The 19,218-nt window shown below is 53.8% G+C and overlaps 1 protein-coding gene, 1 long non-coding RNA gene and 1 pseudogene across 3 annotated transcripts; 1 reads left to right on the top strand and 2 right to left on the bottom strand.

Annotated features, from left to right (window-relative positions):
* Positions 1-3,699: 3,699 nt before the first annotated feature.
* On the bottom strand, positions 3,700-4,746 carry LOC105603152 (stress-induced-phosphoprotein 1-like; annotated as a pseudogene).
* A 6,804-nt stretch (positions 4,747-11,550) lies between these two features.
* LOC121817104 (uncharacterized) lies at positions 11,551-15,256 on the bottom strand. Its single transcript, XR_006056856.2, has 2 exons — positions 14,952-15,256; positions 11,551-12,487 (listed from the first exon to the last, which is right to left on the bottom strand). It is a non-coding gene; the product is annotated as an uncharacterized LOC121817104 (long non-coding RNA).
* Positions 13,394-17,650, top strand: LOC105603153 (taste receptor cell protein 1). Of its 2 annotated transcripts, XM_042235221.1 has the most exons (8): positions 13,394-14,116; positions 14,537-14,601; positions 14,944-15,027; positions 15,518-15,805; positions 15,946-16,091; positions 16,424-16,506; positions 16,667-16,710; positions 17,151-17,650. In XM_042235221.1, exons 4-8 carry the CDS (start codon positions 15,639-15,641, stop codon positions 17,179-17,181), a joined length of 471 nt encoding a protein of 156 aa, XP_042091155.1. In that variant the 5' UTR covers positions 13,394-14,116; positions 14,537-14,601; positions 14,944-15,027; positions 15,518-15,638; the 3' UTR covers positions 17,182-17,650. The 2 variants fall into 2 exon arrangements, with proteins under 2 accessions (XP_042091155.1, XP_027813058.2); XM_027957257.2 differs by lacking the exons at positions 13,394-14,116; positions 14,537-14,601 and having other exon boundaries at positions 14,643-15,027.
* Positions 17,651-19,218: the final 1,568 nt, after the last annotated feature.

Here is a 19,218-nt window from a genome sequence, read left to right on the forward strand (position 1 = left end):
GCTGAAGCTCCAGTACTTTGGCCACCTCATGCGAAGAGTTGACTCATTGGAAAAGACTCTGATGCTGGGAGGGATTGGGGGCAGGAGGAGAAGGGGGCGACCGAGGATGAGATGGCTGGATGGCATCACGGACTCGATGGACGTGAGTCTGAGTGAACTCCGGGAGATTGGTGATGGACAGGGAGGCCTGGCGTGCTGCGATTCATGGGGTCGCAAAGAGTCGGACACGACTGAGCGACTGAACTGAACTGAATGCCTCTGTGTCTTCCACACAGATCTGTATAAGTATTTAAAGGTAAGTTGGCACTTCCCCCCCCTCCGCCCCCCCGCCCTCTCTCCCTTCTGTCTCATGTTGGTTACTGCAATCCCGGCTCCTTTTTCCACATGAGGGTGAAAGGATGGAGGATCCTGCATACATCATCCCTAAACTTCAATGAGATCCATATCCATCAGTTTCTGAATCTTCTGTGCCATGACAGTATTCTCGAATGTTCGCATAGTGCCTCCTGCATTGGCAGGCAGTTTCTTTACCACTGCTGCTGCTGCTGCTAAGTCGCATCAGTCGTGTCCGACTCTGTGCGACCCCATAGACAGAAGCCCACCAGGCTCCTCTGTCCCTGGGATTCTCCAGGCAAGAACACTGGAGTGGGTTGCCATTTCCCTCTCCAAGGCGTGAAAGTGAAGTCGCTCAGTCGTGTCTGACTCTTAATGACCCCATGGACTGTGGCCTACCAGGCTCCTCCACCCATGGGATTTCCCAGGCAAGAGTACTGGAGTGGGGTGCCATTACCACTAGCGCCGCCTAAATGTACTTCTTTAATGCTATTGAAGGATTGATGTTCAGTCACTCTGTCATGTCTGGCTCTTTGCAACCCCATGGACTGTAGCACGCCAGACTTCCCTGTCCTTCACTGTCTCCCAGAGCTAGCTCAAACTCACGTCCATTGAGTCAGTGATGCCATCCAACCATCTCATCCTCTGTCGTCCCTTTCTCCTCCTGCCTTCAGTCTTTCTCAGCATCAGGGTCTTTTCCAAGGAGTCAGTCCTTTTCATCAGGTGGCCAAAGTATTGGAGCTTCAGCTTCAGCAGCAATACTTCCAATAAATATTCAGGGTCGATTCAAGCATAGTTGATTTAAAATGTTGTGTTAACTTCTTATGTAAAATAAAGTGATTCAGTTTTACATATGTTACCAACCAGAGTTCTTGGTCTCCTTAATCAATAGAAATTGATCAGAAGCCAGACAAGAAAATCAGGCAAGGCTTTATTAAGGGGCCCCTGCTGTAGCAGGGAGGAGTGAGAACAAGTAACAGATTCCCTTGCTTTCTCACTCCCTGGGGAGTGGGCAAGCTGGTTCCTTATATGAGGTGAGCGTAGGGGTGTGTCCAAGGGTGGCTTAGGTGGTTTACCCACCCTTTAGGTGGTGGTGTGTGCAGGGGGCGTGCACAGTACCCTGCCTTTGCTCCTGAGCCCCTGCTTTTCCCCCCAGCTCTTTAGAATTGGCAGTTGGTCTTTTTGTGTCTTGTCGAGAATTTGCCCCAACAGGGCATGCAAACTTGCTAAAAGTAAGTATTTTTAGTCCCTTATAGTTTCCTTGTATCTTGTTGCTCTAGGAGATGTTTGCTCAGGTTCAAGCATTGTAGCACTGCAGCAAAGGGTCCCAGGTCTTAGGTCCATCTCACGTGTGTGTGTGTGTGTGTGTGTTCTTTTCATATGCTTTTCCATTATGGTTTGTCACAGGATATTGAATATAGTTCCCTGTGCAATACAGTAGGACCTTGTTGTTTATCCATCTTATATATAAGAGTTTGCCTCTGCTAACCCAAACCGCCAATCCTTTCCTCACCTACCTTTTGGCAACCGAAAGTCTGTTCTTTTTGAGTCCATTTTTGTTTCACAGATACGTTGATTTATACCGTATATTAGATTCCACATATTGTTTTTGTTCAATTGCTCAGTCGTGTCCAACTCTTTGCGGACCCATGGACTGCAGCATGCCAGACTTCCCTGTCCTTCCCCATCTCCCAGAGCTTGCTCAAGCTCATGTCCATTGAGTCAGTGATGCCATCCAACCATCTCATCCTCTGTCGTCCCCTTCTCCTCCTGCCTTCAATCTTTCCCAGCATCAGGGTCTTTTCTAATTAATCAGCTCTTCATATCAGGTGGCCAAAGTATTGGAGCCTAAGCTTCAGCATTAGTCCTTCTAGTGAATATTCAAGATTCATTTCCTTTAGGATTGACTGGTTGGATCTCCTTATAGTCTAAGGGACTCTCAGGAGTCTTCTCTAGCACCATAGTTCAAAAGCATTAATTCTTCAGCACTCAGCCTATTTATGGCTTGACTCTCACATCCATACATGACTACTGGAAAAACCATCGCTTTGACTATATGGACCTTTGTTGGCAAAGTAATATCTCTGATTTTTAATATGCTGTCTAGGTTTACCATAACTTTTCTTCCAAGGAGCATATAAGTGATATCATATGGTATTTGTCTTTCTCTTTCTGACTGACTTTGCTTAGTGTGATCATCTGTAGGTCCATCCACGTTGCTGTAAATGGCATTTTTTAATGAGTGATTAAAATTTCATTATGTATCTATATACACACCACATCTTCTCTATCCATCTGTTGATGGACATTTAGGTTTTTCCATGTCTTGGCTAGTGTGAACTGTTCTTATGAACACAGAGGTGTGTCTGTCGTTTTCTTTTTGGACATGCTGTATGGCATGTGAGGTGGTAGTTCCCTGACCAGAGATCAAACCTGTGCCCCCTGCAGTGGAAGCATGGAGTCCTAACCACTGGGCCACCAGGGAATTCCTATGCATGTATCTTTTCTAATTATAGTTTCGTCAGGGTATATGCCCAGGAGTGGGATTGCTGGATCATATGGCAACTTTTTTGAGGGGGGGTTTGAGGAAACTCCATAGTGTTTCACACTATAAATTGTGGCTACACCAATTTACATTCCTAGAGGCACTTCTGCATCTGCTCCAGGGTGATGCAGGATCACTGGTCATCTGCTGCACCTGGAGGTAGCCATGGCCCCTCACGTCACACCTCCAGGCTGTCATGTCAGTCGTCCTGGGCCTTCGTGGAGCACCGGTAACCATCTATCACCTCCTTTACGATTGGAGTCCAGGTTTGGTGCCTTCTGGCTGGACATTTGTAACCTGTGGGTAATCTTTTATCACTTCAAGGGCAACCACTTTCCAAGGAAAACCCTTGATGAAGGTTGGTTCTGGCTGAATACAGTCTTCAGAGTTCTTGAGTGCCACCTAAAACCACAGGAGATTGCTATAGCAGGCCGGATCATTGTACAATCACTGTACAATTGGGCATTGTTTGGGTTCTGTTTGATGGATTCTGTCTAAATGCTTCCGGGGCTGGGCAGAGTCCCTGTCCTGAAAACATTCATTGCCTTTGTTCTCCTCTGAAGCCAACTCAGAGCTTAGGGAGGCTCTTGCTCCTTGAGGATTTTCTTTCTGTTGGCACTCTTTTTTAATTGGAGGGTAATTGCTTTACAATGCTGTGTTAGTTTCTGCTGTACAACATTGTGAAACACCCATGTGTTTACATGTATCCCCTCCCCCCTGAGCCTCCCTCCCACCCCACTCCCCACTCCCCCCATCTAGATTATCACAGAGCACCGAGCTGAGTAGTATTGACATATATACCCCTACCATATGTAGACTAGCTAGTGGGAAGCTGCTGGATAGCAGAGGGAGCTCAGTTCCGTGCTCTGTTGGCATGTTTGGAGCGCACCTGGGATGCAGTGCTCTGCTGGAGACTTGTAAAAATGGATGGTGTCCTTGTACTTTTCTTCTTTGAAATAAGAGTTGCCAATTCGAGCATAAGCCCTGGCCATCTGTTGATAGTCCTTCTGGCCCACTTCAGCTGTCTTCTCACAAAGCTCCCGGCATTCACCGTAGTCACCCTTTGCAAAGAACGTGGCTGCTTGATTGGTCACGTAAATCATGTTGGTGGAGTCCAGGCCCGTGGCTCTCTCATGGAGCTTCAAGGCTGTGTCAAAACCTTTCTCCTTATCAGCCCCAGTTCTTTGTCTTTCAGTGCCTGCTGCTTCTCTGGAAAGATCTTCCTTTGGCTCCGGCTTGGGCTGCTTTGGGGGAGGAGGTGGTGGTGCTGGTGTCGCAACGTCCTCCTCCTCAGGCACACTGCCCACACTGCCTGAGGAGGACGCTGGGAGTACAGCAGTCATGATCAGGGATCTTGCAGGTTTGTGTCCAGGTTGAATGACTTGTTTCATAGTTGCTCTGTTAGTTCCTGGTAGGTAGGGTTAGTGGGCTGCGTCCTTGTCCTGGGATCACTCTCCAGCTTCCAGGACAGATTGAGTGTCCTGAAAGGGCTCATGCATTTCTTCTCTGCCAACCAAGCTTCCATGATCTGTAAACCTTCTTTGAGCTGAAGAATGTTTGCCTTATGTGAATGTTTGCCTTATGTTTTAAACCCGCCTCAGAGGTTTGCTTGGCTTCTTCAAATTCGTTTGCGAACTCAAGAGCCTCTAGTTTTCCCGAGTAGCCCTTGCCCCAGTCAAGCTTGAAGCTGAGAGTTTTGCAGCCATCCTCGGAGGGGGTTTCTACTGTCTGCTGCATTCATTAATTCTTGGTTCATGTTTTCCTGTCTCCTCCTGGGCCTCGTTGCCTTAGCTGTGTGCCAAACATTTTAAAAACATGAGCTTGTAAAATGTTTGAGGATTAAGATAATGTTATCTTCCACCAGAGGCAATTTCGTTTTCCTATCCCAGTGCCTGAATTCATGAGCAATTCAAGATAATTGTAATCCAATTTTATGAATTGAGACTGAAAACTGGGCTGCAGTTTATGTGAGATATGGCTCACTTCCAGATCACCCTTACTCCCACGATATAGCCGTCCAGTGTTCCAAACCAATGGTCTATGGGTTTATGAGAACATAATGCACACCCTACCCCAAACTTTGGCAGGTCCTGGACTTCAACTTTTGTCTCTATAGTAACCTAGAAGCTCTTCAAAGTACTGATCAGCTTCTCAGCTACCTTTTTATGATAGACAAACAGCCCCATGGGAAATGCAGCTCTGAATGCTGAACTTTTTGTCTCCTCCTTGTATCTTGGTCTAGGAGTTCTTCACTGTTGTGTTGACTCTCTGATGCCTTCATGCAGATTTCTATTTCGCTGCAGCCAGGGTTTTTATTAAAGGTAGACATTGTGCTGGTTTTCCAATTTTTTCCTTGGTTAATGGGATTCCCTTGTGGTTTAGCCAGTAAAGAACCCACCTGCAATGCGGGAGACCTGGGTTCAATCCCTGGGTTTGGAAGATCACCTGGAGAAGAGAAAGGCTACCCACTCCAATATTCTGGCCTAGAGAATGCCATGGGATCGCAAAGAGTTGGACACATTGTGCTGGTTTTCCAAAGTGACTTTCACTTTACTTTAATGGGCAGTTCATAATACCTACCCCTTGAGTCAGGAGCAAAAACATGGAATTGGAAATGTGCCTGGAAAGAATGAGTGTTCCCACTTAGCCCAAGTGGAGGGTGCTTGTTGGGGAGACATGGAGATGTATGAAGAAAGCAAAATCATGAAGGGCTAAGAGCACCTAAAAGTGTGGGTTGCCTGGAAGGGATGTGTGCCCCCAAAGACTGCTCACTGCTCTCACTGAGTGAGCTCTGTTCATGTCAGCTGAGTCAGGTGCTGCCAAGTCAGAGAAGGGAGGCCAGGCATAGTTTCTACCCAATACAGGTATAAAGTCAGGGCTAGGGCAATGAAAAATAGAAAACCCCAAATAACAGTGGCTTGAATAACGTAGACATCTATTTCCCTCTCATACCAAACAAGCTTGGAGGTGGATAGTCCACAACTGGTCAGGTGCTTCACAAGGATGTCTAGGACCTTCCTGTTTGCTTCACCATCTGGCATTTACAGTCTCTACCGCATGGTTCAAGAGCTTGAGTTTCACATTTCAGTCAGCAAGAAGGAGAATGACAAAGAGTAACACTTTTTCCTTTTGGGGACATCCCTCATGGTGCTCTGCAGTCCATGGGGTTGCAAAAAGCTGGACTGAACCAAAATCATGGTGCTCTTATCCTATTGGCCAGAACCAGGTCACATGGTCACACCTACTACAAGAGAGGCTGGGATATGTAGTCTTTATTCTGGACCACTGCATGCCCAGCTAAGAATAAGGGATAGTTAGGAACTTCTCCAGCAGTCCAGTGGTTAAGACTCTGTGCTTCCAATGAGGGGGTGGAGGTTCAATCCCTGGTTGGGGAACTAAGACCCCACATGCCATGCAGTATGAAAAAAGAAGAAGAACAAGAAGAAGGGATAGTATTAGTAATGAAAAATAGGAGAAGTATTCGGGGACAACTAGTGGTCTCTGCTAGTGCCCTCCCCTTTCCTATCCTGTCCAGTCCCTCTCCTCCAGGAAGCCTTCCCTGACATCTCCAATACTTAATAAGCCCCATTTCCTTTGCTGCACAGTTCAGAGAATCTGACCACTGTAAGGAAATTTTGAATAAAAAAAATTACTAGATTTTTCCAATGGAAAACTATTCACTGTTTTGATTAAAACCATTCTTCTGAAACTGTGTGTGTGTATATATATATATTTTTTTTTTCTAAACAAACTTTTTTTTACAATCTTATGTTGAGGATGACTGATAGCAATGCAAAATAATTGTTTATAATCAAGCAAACAAGAAAAAGTTTTACAAGTATTTATAAATCTATTTAAACATTTATTTATTTCATATAAATTAAAGCTTCTTTGAATTCTCCCCTGAACTGGTCGTAATGTCTGCCTGGTTCCCTCATTAATACTGAATTTAAAATAATCTTTAACATGTGTTCATTTTTCCATCTGTATGAGAGCCATGATTTTCCTTTCATTCAACTTTTAACACCACACACAGCCTGACTTGGTAAGCAGGGGAATCCAGCCAGAGGTTCCAGCAGGAGAGAGACCAGTCTGGGTAGAAGAGACCAGTCTGGGTAGAACAACCCAGGACAAATGGCATTAGGTGTCAGACCCCTGACCTTCCTTAGAGGATGCGCCTTTGGAGATAAAGGGCAGGTCTGGGGCCAGGTTTCCTGCTTGGGCACTGTCATTCCCCGGGGCAGAAGGACAGGCAGCAGGTGAGGCAAAGACGGGGGAGAGGCAGACCAGAGGCAGGAAAGCAGTCAGCTGGCCTGATTCAGCTGGGATTTCTGCTTGTCACTTGCTCCTGACAGGGGCTCACAGAGTGATTCTGACCCTGTCAACATGCTTGGAATAGGTGGGTTGACACCCTGGGTACCTGAGTGATGTGATGATGGGCAGGGCTGTGAACTGAGACCCTGGGGGAGCCTGGGCTGGGTCCTGGAGGGAGCTGGGGAAGTGGGGGCTCTGGAAAGTGGCTGGACGGTGGGGAGGGGTCTGCCCTCCCTCCTGTGCATGAACTGAGTTAGCGGTAGAGCTTTGCTAAGGCTGTTCTCTCAGCCTGGAACACCATCCTGGAAGCACAATGAAGTGGAAGGTGCCGCTTCTCTCATACCGCTTCTCCTGTCCCTTCCCAGAGCTAGCACGTGGCCACCTCAGCAGCCATGGGCAGGGGTGGGAGTGGAGAGAGCATGGGCTGGAGCTGGTCTGGGGAGTGGGCCAGGATGAAAGTCAGCCAGGCAGAAGAGCCAGAGGCTCGTGGAGAATTGAGAATTCAGCAGAGGATGCAGAGGGCCCTGCCTTCCCCCTCTCTTCTCCCTGTTCCTCCCGTGAGCCTCCTGTTCTGTCCTGGTCAAGTGGCCAGAGCCCACAACCATCATAGCAGCCCTTCTCTAAGGAGCAAAGCAACAGGGGATTAAGGTCTGGATGGGCAGGCACCTGCCAAGGGGCACATGAGTCATGTAAGCTGGTCCCCACCCCACCCCACCCCTACTGCTCTCCTAGGGGATTGGGAGCCCGGAAGAGACAGCCAGGAAGGGAGGACAAGCTTCATATCCACCTTTGGAGCCAGAGAGGCCTTACCTCCGGAAGGTACATAGGCAAAGCTGAGCATCCGCCGGCCCCACTGCCGGTGTGTCTAGGCAAATGTCTGCCTGGTCAGTCCTGGGATGACCCGTCCTGTTTCTCCTCTTGGGATCCCCCTCTTGCTCACTGCTGTATGCATCTCCAGGACTCTCTGGGTCTCCTCACACCCTCTCTTTTGGTGCTGGACTAGGGTCATGGGATGACCGCCAGTGCAGCCCTCCTCCTGCCCCAGGAATCCACTGCCCCCAGTGATCACAGAGAGGGCTCCCCTCTGTACTCAGCTGTGTTATGGAGCAGGGCATGGAGAGGGAGCAGAGCTCTTACACAGAACAGCAGACCATATAACTGGGCTGGACTGTGGTCCTCTCAGGGATGTGGAGCTGGGAGGAGGGGAGGCCCTGATGGAGGGTCCTGAGCTGGCCCATGAGAAGAGGAATATTACCTAACACTTGGCTCCGGCCCCGGCCCCGGCCTCAGAGGTTGTGAGTCTTTGAAAAGTTTTTATTGAAATCCTTGATCTGGGGCTAAGATTCCCACTCAGTTTATTTCAAGGATGAAGACAGGTTATTTCGGGTGTTGGGATGGCCTTCCTATTGGAACACAGGGGAAGAGCAGAGACAGCCCAGGTCTAGCTCAGCTCAAGTGCAAGTTCCAGCACCGACGCTGACACAGATTGAGCCTCATCCCCATGCATATCCTAAATGCTGATCCTAGACATAGCCCTGAGCCCCAGTCCCTAGTTCTTGATTGAGCTTTCTCTGCGAGATTGTTCTCAATCAGCCGGGGCTTGATGGAGAGAGAGAGCATGTCTTCATCTCCCACCGCTGGAGCCTAAGTCCAGAGCCCTTGCCCAGTGGTGTGGAGTGGTCCTCAGGCGCATTTCTCTCCCTCACCCCTCTCCTGTCCCTGGGAGCTCATGTTTTGACCATCACTGCTAAGCCAGGCTCAGTGCTGAAATAGTCTAGTCCAGCCTGGCCTTGGGTATGAGTGGCCTTCACTCTTGGATCAGAGCCATCAGAAACCAAACATTCCTGGTCCCGAGAGTGCCTGGGAAGGGGGCGGCCCTGCCCATCTAGGCGGATGTTGGGGTTGCTGCGCTCACCATCTCCTTTGTGGAACACTGACGTCTCCCGAGACAGAGGCTTCCTGGCATCACCAGGTAAGACCTGGGCATCCTGGGTGCACAGGAGAGGGAGATGGAATGGGGGTGCCGGAGTGGGTTGCCTGGTCTGGGGGATGGGGTCATGGGCCAGAATTTAGACCTGTGGAAGGGCAGGTGGGAGAATGGGGACAATGAACCTAGGCCTGGAGGCAGTTGTCAAAGAACAAAGCCTGCCCTTAGGAGGACATCGACCCCAGAGCCTAGGGTGCCTGGACCCTCAACCTCTTCATGCAGAAGGGGCTGGGTGCAGATGGCTGTCTCTGGGTATGCGGACAGAGTAGCTTGGGTTTACAAAGCAGTTGAGCTGTGGTTGAACGGCAGGAAAAGGGCTGGGCTGGGGCGTTTGCCTGATCCTGGGATGATATATGTGTTAGGGTGGGGTTGGGTCATCGGGGAATTTTTCCCTTAGAAAGGGGAAGGGGTACATTCAGGAAGGAGTTGCTGGTTGGTGGCTAGAGGCAGGCAAGAAAGGCAGGAGTTTCTGGTCTGATTTCCTGCTGTGAAGGGTTCTAGGGATTATCTCCCCCTGAGGGGTTTCTGCAGCCTGCCTGTTCTGAGTGACCTGGGACAGGTCTTGGACCCTCCTGGAGGTCACGCACAAGCCAGGAGCCTGGTGGGAGAGGCTTTGAAAGAGCTGAGAACCTCCTACGGCTGCCAGGTGTAGGGAGAGGTGTGGAGCATCGTCCGAGCCCCATGCCTAACTGGCTCCCATGAAGGCACCAGACCCCTGCCCTTCCTGCCCTCAGTAGCGCAAGGCTGCTTAGGGCCACCCTCTTCCTTCTCTTCCTGTGTCTTCAGGGGCGAGGGGAGGAAGGAGGTGGTGAGAGGAAAGCAGGACTGACCACAGCAAGGACCAGTAGGAGGCTCTGGGTCTGCCCAGAATGCCGGGTCTGCAGGGGAACCTGGGGAGGACCCTTGACCTAAAGCCCACCCACCTCCACATCCAACAACCCCAGTCCAGGCCTCTGGCCGGGATTCCACGTGGGCCCAGTGTAGGGGGCACGATGGGGACTATTCTCTGATCTGCTCTCCTCCAGACTCCCCTCCTACCCTGATGGGGTGGTAGCTGGCGCAGGGAACGGGCATCACTGCCCTCCACCAGGTCCCATCCCATCGGCACACCTGCAGGGCTCCCACCACAGGTACCACCTCCACCACCATCACACGTCTGCCATGACTGCCGCTGTCTGCATAGCCACCCCCACCCCACCATCAGCACCACTAACACCCCTCCTACCCCTACCCAGATCATCGCCACCGCTGAGACCCTCACCACCTCCATGAAGACCACCCCACCCCTAGACCAGACAGAACTTTTCACTCTTCTTCAATAGATTTTCAAGCCTATAACCTCTCAGGCTGTGGGGCTGGCACACAAAGTCCCCATTCAACAGAGCCTGCCGCCCAAGGGGAGAAGGGCTTTGCTGGAGGACACAGGGACTCGTGCCTGGGCTGCAGGGCAGGACTGTGGAAGGAGGCCAGGCAGACGCAGCTCAGGGCATAGCTGGAGGCTTCGGCTGACCAGAGCTCACGGCTGGGCAGCACTTTTTCCTGAAGGGAGATCTGGAGGGAATCTTCCACCTGCCTCCTCCCATCTGGTTCTGGGCTTGGCAGCCTGAGCAGGCGCCCTCGGCATGGCTGGGCAGCGGCTCCCATCTGCTGGGACTCTCCTGGCTGGTAAGTGGGGCTGTGGCCCCAGGGGGCCCGTCCCAGGCCCCACGGGCTCTCTTCTGGGACTCCCGTGGCTCCCACATCAGGGCTGACCTTCCTTATCCTCATGTCAGCCTGGCTTTGTCAGCTCAAAGGATCCTCTTCTCGGGCTTGGGTCTCCCCAAGGGCACTCAGTGTCACTCACTGGGGAAACCTGGCGTTGGGCTGGCCCCAGGGGGCTCAGTGCACCCTTGCAGCCAGAGGTAGCATTATGGCTTTCAGAGATGGGGCCCCGCCCATCCCTCACCTCTTTCAGCCCTCAAGCATCCTGAGTTCTGGAAATGTGACGAGGTGATTGCCTTGTTCCCTTACTGGAGGCTGAACAACACTTGCCAGCCCCCTCCAGCAGCCTGGGCCTCACCAGAAAGGATTTCCCTGGGGCGGAAGAAAAGAGTGGGACCCTTGAGGTGTACCCTCTTGCCCTCACAGTCCCCTCTTCTGGGGGCAGGGCAGGGTTGCCTTGTCTCTGGTGGGCTTGGATCAGAGAGGGGAGATTTCTCTGGAGGTAGAACAGTGGTTCGGGGCAGAGCCGGGGCCAGGCTGGACTGTCAGGCACCTGAGACTGTGGGCCGGAGGTGGCTGGGCAGGTGGAAAACTGGAAATATCGATGAGACGGCCTGTGGTTGTGCGGGGGAGCACAGAGGCAGAAGTGTCCCAGGAGGTTCTGGCTCTGGTGGTGAAGGGGCAACCTGGGCCCACGATGGGTGACAGTGATGCCAATGAGGGTGATGGGGATGTGAGTGGGTATGATGGTGGCGGTAATGCTGATGACAACTGTGAAGAGGGTACTGTTGAGAGCAATGGCGATACTGAAGGACCCAGGCCCAGACTGGACACCAGACCATTTCTAGAGGAGCCCGAGACCACTGTGAGGGCTGCAGAAGCCGTGTCCAGCACTGACTGCGCTGTTGCTACAGGAGGAAGCGGCTCTGTTGCAGCCAACGTGTGACTGATCGATGCAAACGCAAGTGGGCCCTGGGGTGCTGAGGACATGGCCTTCTCTGGGGCCCTTGGAGCCAATGTCAGAAGTGGGGCATTCGCTGGCTTGAAGTTGCTGGGCCCTGAAGCAGACGGTGTCCAGACCTTGGGGTTGAAGAGGTGCCTGCTCACAGGCTGGGACTGTGGTTGGGGAGAAGCCTGCAGTGGTGATGTGGTAGCCTTCTCTGGAGACCCAGGGACCAAGATCTCCTCTCCATCTCCAGGCGCAGCCACATGGGACACTGGCTGGGACTTGGGGGTGCTGTGGGCTGCAGGCTCAGCCACTGCAGATGAAGCTGGTCTGTGTGTGTCACCTCCTGGGCCACCAGAGGGTCCCAAAGTGGCAGTCTGGTTTGGAAGGAGCTGCAAGTCCAGGAAGAAGCCTAGGAGACCTTGCTGGTCCCTGGGGGCCTCTGGAAAAAGGCCTCTTGCCCTCCTGCCAGGAGCCTCCCCTGACCTCTCGGCTGAGGGAAAGACCCCTGCAGGGACTGGCACCAAGTGGTTTAATGATGGGAAGAGTATCTTCTTGCTGCCACCTTGCAAAACAGATGTGCCAGAGGTCCAGGGAGATGGGCCCAGGTCTTCGTGAGCAGGAGAAAGGGGCAGGGCGGGAGCCGAGACCACCAGGACAGCTGCAAACCAGGAGAGCCCTTTTCTATCAGCTGCTCGGTGGGCTGGGAACTGGCCCACAGTCTCAGGTGCCTGCCCCCACTGCCACCTCCCTGCTTTATGGGACCCAAGGAGACAAAAACCATGCCCTCCTCCAGGGGATCTTTGCAACCCAGAGATTGAACCCACGTCTCTTACATCTACCTGCATTGGCAAGTGGGTTCTTTACCACTAGCACCACATGGGAAATTAAAGGACATGTAAGCAAGTGCAAATTCTCTGGGGTGGGGGGGGGTGGAGTGGGCTCTCTGGTTCTGATCCTCTGAGGGTGCTGTGAGAGTCCTAAAGCCAGATTTGATCAGCAGATGCCAGTCCTGAAATCTTATAGAAAAGGTTGAGAAAGTCCAAACCATCACAGCCCCACATGAGTTGTGAGCTCAGTGTGGACCTTGATGGAAGCTTGGTTATACCTAGCGATGGGAAGTTCACCACCACTATGTTCCTTCACCCAAGTTGGTTAGAAAGTTTCCCCTCTGAACTGAAATCAGTCTCTGGATTCCCTGCCCTGGGTCTGAACAGAGGCTTTGTCTTCCCAAACCCAGGAGGGCACAGCACAAAACGGGTACTCTGGGGAAGGATGAAGGAAGTCTGGGTCCTGAGGCTGCTTGTTTTCAGATCTTTCCCCACAAACTCCTTCAACCCCGTGCTCAGGCCAGGCTGCCTCCTTGGGATGTGGCTACATGGCCCACCTCCCACAGGCTTACAGAGATTCCTCAGGCCTGTCACCTCCCTCTCTCTTGACCCCCTGCTCCTTGTGATACCACCAAAGATGTTTTTCTCAGCCTGGCTCAGGCTGACTTCCTGCTTGCTCACAGCAGCTGTTTCCCTGGGCGGGATTCCCAGTGTTCCCATCAGAGCCAGTTTGTTGGGCTGTCCAAGGGGACTGGCTTTCCCAGGCACCTGCTGTGTGCCCTGCTGGCTGCACCATTAGCCCCCACACAGCCCTGCTGAAAGGAATCGTTATCCCCACTTTAGCTAGGAGCCCAGCTGAGGCCCAGAGGGGTGATGCCACACAGCGACCCTGTCCACAGCTCCCTCCTTCCTCAGGACCCTGGTCCTGTGCACCAGCCAGGTCTTCATCCATCCCCCAGGGTTCTCCCTGTCTCGCCTGGACCCCTGGTAAGGAGGAGTCTGTCCACAGGCCCAACTCCGCAGCTGTGAATGCCTCCCTTGTGTTTGGGGGCCACGTCCCGGGCCCCTCTGCCCGTGAAGTCCTCTGGACCCTGCACCGCTCAGTGAAGGCCGCAGGGCGGATGCTGGGGAACCTGTCCTTGGATGAGAGCAGCCTCGCCTCGGATGGTGAGTCTCTGCCTGCCCCTCTTCCCCCACCCCCTTCCTTGGTGCCCATGGACAGCTGGGGGTGCTCCCTAGAGAGGTGCACCCCCTTTTCCAGCCATGAGGCAAGGGGTGGTGGATCATGAGGCTCCCAGGGCCTCCTGAACTCCTAGCCGTGGCTCTCAGGGTCCAACCTGACTGACCTGGCCCTGGAGACCCTCAGCATCCATCTCACAGCCATGGAGCCCTTCCGTCCCCTGCTCCTCCTGCCCAGCTCTGCCCTCTTTGTCCTGCTGGAAAAGAAGATCCTCCCACAGGTGAGGTGGCCTCTGGCCTGCCCTCCAAGGGGCAGGGACTCACTTTGCCTTCCTTGACTGCAGGCCTCTGTGGCTTGGGGGTGAGGGGTGGGGCAGCCCCCAGCCATGGCCCTACGGGAGGAGGCAGGCATGAAGGGCACACAGCCCTACCCATTGGCCCCCAGTTTGAGGGATGACATTCTGCCTGACATTGGGGAAGTTGTCTGGGGCAGGCAACAGCTCATCCCAGGGGGTTATGGTCAGGCTCTGTAACCAGACACCCCTACCCAGGTCCAGCACTAGGGTGAGCAAGGGAGGCACCCAGAATGCAAGGTTTAAGGAGCTGCTCAGTCACCTCACCCCAGTCCTCTCCCTCCCCACCCCACGCTGGGTCTCAGGAGAGAGCTCCAGGCCCACTCTGACCTCCCGGACTCCCCACAGGTCACAGCCTTGGTGGCAGAATTCTATTCAGCACATCCCCAGGAGGGCCCCCTGCTCCTCTTCAGGTGGGTGGGGCTCTCCCCCTGCAGCCCAGCCTTCCCTCCTCCTCTCTTGGGGGTTGCCCTGGGGCAGAGAGGGCTGTGAGCCAGGCCATGGGAGCTGTGGGCTCAGGGGCCACCAGGGGAGAGTTTTGTCCCAGGTACCCCCAGCTGGCCCTGTAAAGCTCTGCCTTAGGAGGCAGGGAGCCCTAAGCCTGAGAATGTGCTGGGGTGGGAGGCTGGATGCCTCCTTCTAGAAACATGTCCTGGCCAAGCCTGTAACCCTTGCACTCCCGCCTTGTACTTGCCCTAGTAATGTGGACCAGTGGGTGGGCGTTTACATCGAATACAAGTTCCAGACCCCCGTAGGTACCCACCTCCCTGGCTTGGCCAATTACCTGGCCCGGAACATAATGGATCCTGCTGTCCAGAAATCCAGCATCATGGCCAATGGTGAGTCAGGGCTGGGATCCCTGGGTGTCCTTGGCCGGCAGCCTCTTAATCTCTCTGGGTCTCAGTGTTCCTCCTTTGGAGAATGGACAGAACTTCATCTCAGTCACACAAACTCTTGTCCTGGGGCCACAGAGAATCAGATGTGGCACGTTAGACGGGGAGCTGGATAGCCAGGCTCCATCGTGTCTGTCATAACTACGTGACTGCTCCCTTATAGGGAGAAGGCAGCCACAGACATGACATAGACAGATGGGCGTGGCTGCGCGCCAGTACGACCAGATGGATACAGAGACCTGAATGTCATGTAATTGTGCAACAGGTTACCATTCTTTTGATGTTTTTCAACTATCTGAAAAATTTTTAGCACATGGGTTAAGGCACTCAGACTGGATTTGGCTGACCGTTGGCTGAGAGTAAGGAGGTTGGGGTGTGCACGCCAGGGCTCCCGGGAGAGGGGCACAGGCTGATGCCCACCTCCTCGCCCATCTAGGGGAGAAAGCAGAGCTGGTGCTTTGTGAAGTGTGGCTGCAGATCCTGGACCAACTCTTCACCGAGGCCCTGAAGGACAAAACCAGTCCTAAGTCCCGGAAACTTCGGGGGCAACTGACGAGATGGGTGAAGTGGGGAGGGGGAGGGAAGAGCAGGAGGCTGGAAGCCTCAGGGAGGGGCCCCAACAAGGCTGCAGTAAGGCCGTGACCCTCTTCGCCTTCTCTGCTCCCCAGCTGACCGCCATCCTCAGGCCTCTGCGGCCCTTCGGCCAAGTGGTGCTGAAGTTCCAGTAAGTCCTTGGAGGCTCTGGGTGACCTGAGGCCCAGGGCTGGGCTCTGTGGACGGGTCAGGGGCTCAGAGAAATGGCCTTCCTGAGTGAGGCCCCCAGGCTCTCTAGCCTCCTGACACTGGCGATGATCCTCCGGCCAGGCCTGACCCACTGACCGCCAGGGTGGCCGCCACTTTCTTCAGGCCAGCGCCGGCCCGAGCCGTCTTGCAGGGCTGCGTGCTCCAGGGTCTGCGAGCCCTGTGGGAAGCTGAGGGCCTCTCTGTGAAGATGGTCATCCCAGACCTCGGTCAGTGCCTCCCTCTCTATCTTCTATCCATCTGCCTCCTGCCTCAGGCCTTTCGCCTCGCTGCCCCTGGTTGCCCTGACTCTGCGGTCTGCCGCTCCCTCCTCCCCTCCCTTCTTCCTGCTGCAGATCTTTAGGGGCCAATCCCAGCTTCCTCTTCCTGGGAGCCCTCCAAGGCAGCCCCAGCTTCAAAGCTCCATTCTTGTAGCACTTCTGGGCAAGGACCCCTCACTCGGGACTTCTCTGCAGGCCTGGCTGTGCCTTCTCAGGGGTCTGTGGTCTAGAAGAATGGTGACCAACCCCAGCCATCTCCCTACTTTCTTCCGCATCCTCAGGTCAGCCTGATACCTCCATCTCCTGCTATGCTGTGGCACTCATCATCCTGGGTCTCCTGTTTATTGCGCTCATCTTGGTCCTGGTGAGTGTCTGTCTGGGCCAGGGGTGCTTTCCTGAGAGACATGCTGGACCCTTGACCCTCTGAGTCAAGGTGAGGGCTTGTTTCCCTCCTGAGCCCACCCAAGGGAGCTCAGGGTCTTCCAGCTGGAAAGCTTGGCCTGACCCCACCCTTCCCATTGCAGGTGTGGAAGCGGAAGACCTGCTTTGGTGTGTCCAGCCAAACACGGTGAGGCACAGGTGTCAGTCCCTCTGGGGTGTTTACTCTGGGTGGGGTCTGCCTCCCAGCTGCCAAGGCTTTGTGCAGACATTTCCCAGTGGGTGTTGACAGAGCCTGGGCAGTACAATCACTGTGGCCCAAAAGTTTACACCCTAATGGGGGCTGATCCTGGGGTGGTGAACGGGCTCCACTTAGCCTCAGAAATGCTGCAGTGGGTGGGTAGACAGAGACAGAACCCGGGGCCCCACATGGCCAGGAGAGCTGGGACAGGGAAAGAGATCTGGGGGTGGGAGGGGTTGCCTCCACCACTGGAGCACCAGGCAGTGACTCCTCCTCAGCTTGGGAGAAGTGGGGACCCCAGGGGTGGACGCGGAGGACGGCGCGGAGGACCATGCTGGGGTACCTTGTGATTCCTGGATCCCAGTTTTTGTCCTTTCCTCCACCCCCAGGTGCCCCTTCCTGCTGTTGCTCCTCCAGTGAAACCAAGTTCCAGACCTCTCCTCCTGCCCTAACCTGCTCCCAGCCTTCCAGAGTCAGCGCTCAGGCCTGAGAAGCAGAACCAAAGCAGAAAGGCCCTAGCCTGAGGTCCCTACAGCATGGGGGGCTTCCTCCCTTCCAACTCCACCAAGAACTACACTCCGAGGGAGCGAGAGGTGGGCTGGGGGGAACAGCACCTCACCACCCCCACCAGGGAGACCAGAAGGTGTTAGCCACAGCAGCCACCCCCACTCAAGGTCTGGGAAAACCCTTCAGGTCACCATCATACTCAGGTCAGGCCGTGGGGAGCGGAACATGGCAAGACAGAGGCTGCAGAAGATGCGGGAAGGGGAACAGAGCTGGCTTCCTCGCGCCTGGCCTGACACAGTAGTGAGGCTAGAGGTATTACTGGCCTCAAGATGAACTCTGCTTGTTTAGGGTACAGAAAATTAAATCACAGGAGCAATCAGAAGTTGGTGTAAGAGATTGCTTTTGTTTCTAGGCAGTCACCTGACAGGAAGACATGGGAGAGGTTCAGAGTGGAGGAGGTGGGGCAGAGGACTGACAGGTTCGAGGGTGGGGATGGGGACTCCTGGGGGGCAAAGTGTGGTCCCAGCGTCACCTCTGCCTTAGGGCCGGCCACCCTCAGATCAAAGGGCTTTGGGGGCTGGTGGCCAAGGTGAGGCCTGGTTGCTACTCAGCAAACCAGAGCACTGGGCGTGCACCAGGGGAGGTTGGAGCCGTGGGGCAGGCCCAGTGCCGAGAACAGACTGCCTGGCTGGGAGACCTCGCATGGAAGCCAGGCTAAGAGCCCCTCAGAGGCCTGAGGATAGGGCCGTGGAGGCAGCTTTCCTGGAGGACACAGGTAGGTGAAGGCTATCTCTCATAAAGCTCAAGCAGCTCCTGGGCCCCCTGGGACATGAGAAATCTGGTAGCACGGAGGGATGGCCTTTGAAAGTCTTTACAATACTGCTTCTGTTTTATGTTTGGATTTTGGCCAGGAGGCAATTGAGATCTTAGCTCTGAGACCAGGGATTGAACCCACACCCTCTTCGTTGGAAGGCAGATTCTTAATCACTGGACCACCAAGGAAGTCCCCGTGGTCTTTCAAACCACGGGGTTTGAAAGGGAAGAATGGAAGGGGACTCCAGCTTAGTCTTACCTGAAAGGCTCCCTCTACTTAGAGAAGAGCCAGCAGGCCCAATGAGAGGACCCAGGAGCCTAGGGCCCAGACCATGGGATTACCCAGCCGAAGACAGCAACTGACACCAAGATGCCAGAGAAGTTCAACAGGAAGGTCACCACATAGAGTTAACTGTAGTTGGCAGCTACAGCTACTCGGGGCCCCATGAGGCCAGGAGATTCCTCTGTACTTCTGAAATAGGCAATCATTCATTCATACCCCTGAAGGGCCCTTGCCCCCCAAGGCCGTACCCCTAGGTACCCAGAAGACCAGCACCCACCTTGGGTCAGCCCCCTCTTTCTACAACTTTTGACTCAAGGGCCAGAGCAGGCCAAGGACTAGGAATAGGCCCTGGTAGATGTTCTCCCGGCAGTCAGGATACCTAAAACATCCCTGCTGATGGTTTTCTTTTTTAAAAAAATATTTGACAGTGCTGGGTCTTAGTTATGGCATTCTAGTTCCCCAACCAGGGATTGAAGCTGGGTCCCCTGCACTGTGAGTGAGCAGTCTTAGCCTCTGGACCTCCAGGGAAGTCCCTATTCCTGCTCGTGTTTTTCTTAGGGAGGGAGGGCTATGCCAGCCTTGTTCTCCGGAGCTGCCGCCCTTACTATGAGAGTCATTTTAGGGATAAAGGAGAGACGGAGAAGGTGATGGCACCCCACTCCCGTCCTCTTGCCTGGAGAACCCCATGGATGGAGGAGCCTGGTAGGCTGCAGTCCATGGGGTCACGAAGAGTTGGACATGACTGAGCGACTTCACTTTCACGCACTGGAGAAGGAAATGGCAACCCACTCCAGTGTTCCTGCCTGGAGAATCCCAGGCACGGCAGAGCCTGGTGGGCTGCCATCTATGGGGTT

The sequence above is a fragment of the Ovis aries genome, chromosome 18 (genome assembly GCF_016772045.2).
Source record: "Ovis aries strain OAR_USU_Benz2616 breed Rambouillet chromosome 18, ARS-UI_Ramb_v3.0, whole genome shotgun sequence".
Taxonomy (NCBI): Eukaryota; Metazoa; Chordata; class Mammalia; order Artiodactyla; family Bovidae; genus Ovis; species Ovis aries.

Coding starts and splice junctions, on each gene's coding strand:
- LOC105603153 (XM_042235221.1), top strand. CDS start 15,639: ATGGGTGAAGTGGGGAGGGGGAGGGAAGAGCAGGAGGCTGGAAGCCTC. Junction 16,092..16,423: donor GATGGTCATCCCAGACCTCG/GTCAGTGCCTCC, acceptor CCGCATCCTCAG/GTCAGCCTGATACCTCCATC. Junction 16,507..16,666: donor TTGCGCTCATCTTGGTCCTG/GTGAGTGTCTGT, acceptor TTCCCATTGCAG/GTGTGGAAGCGGAAGACCTG.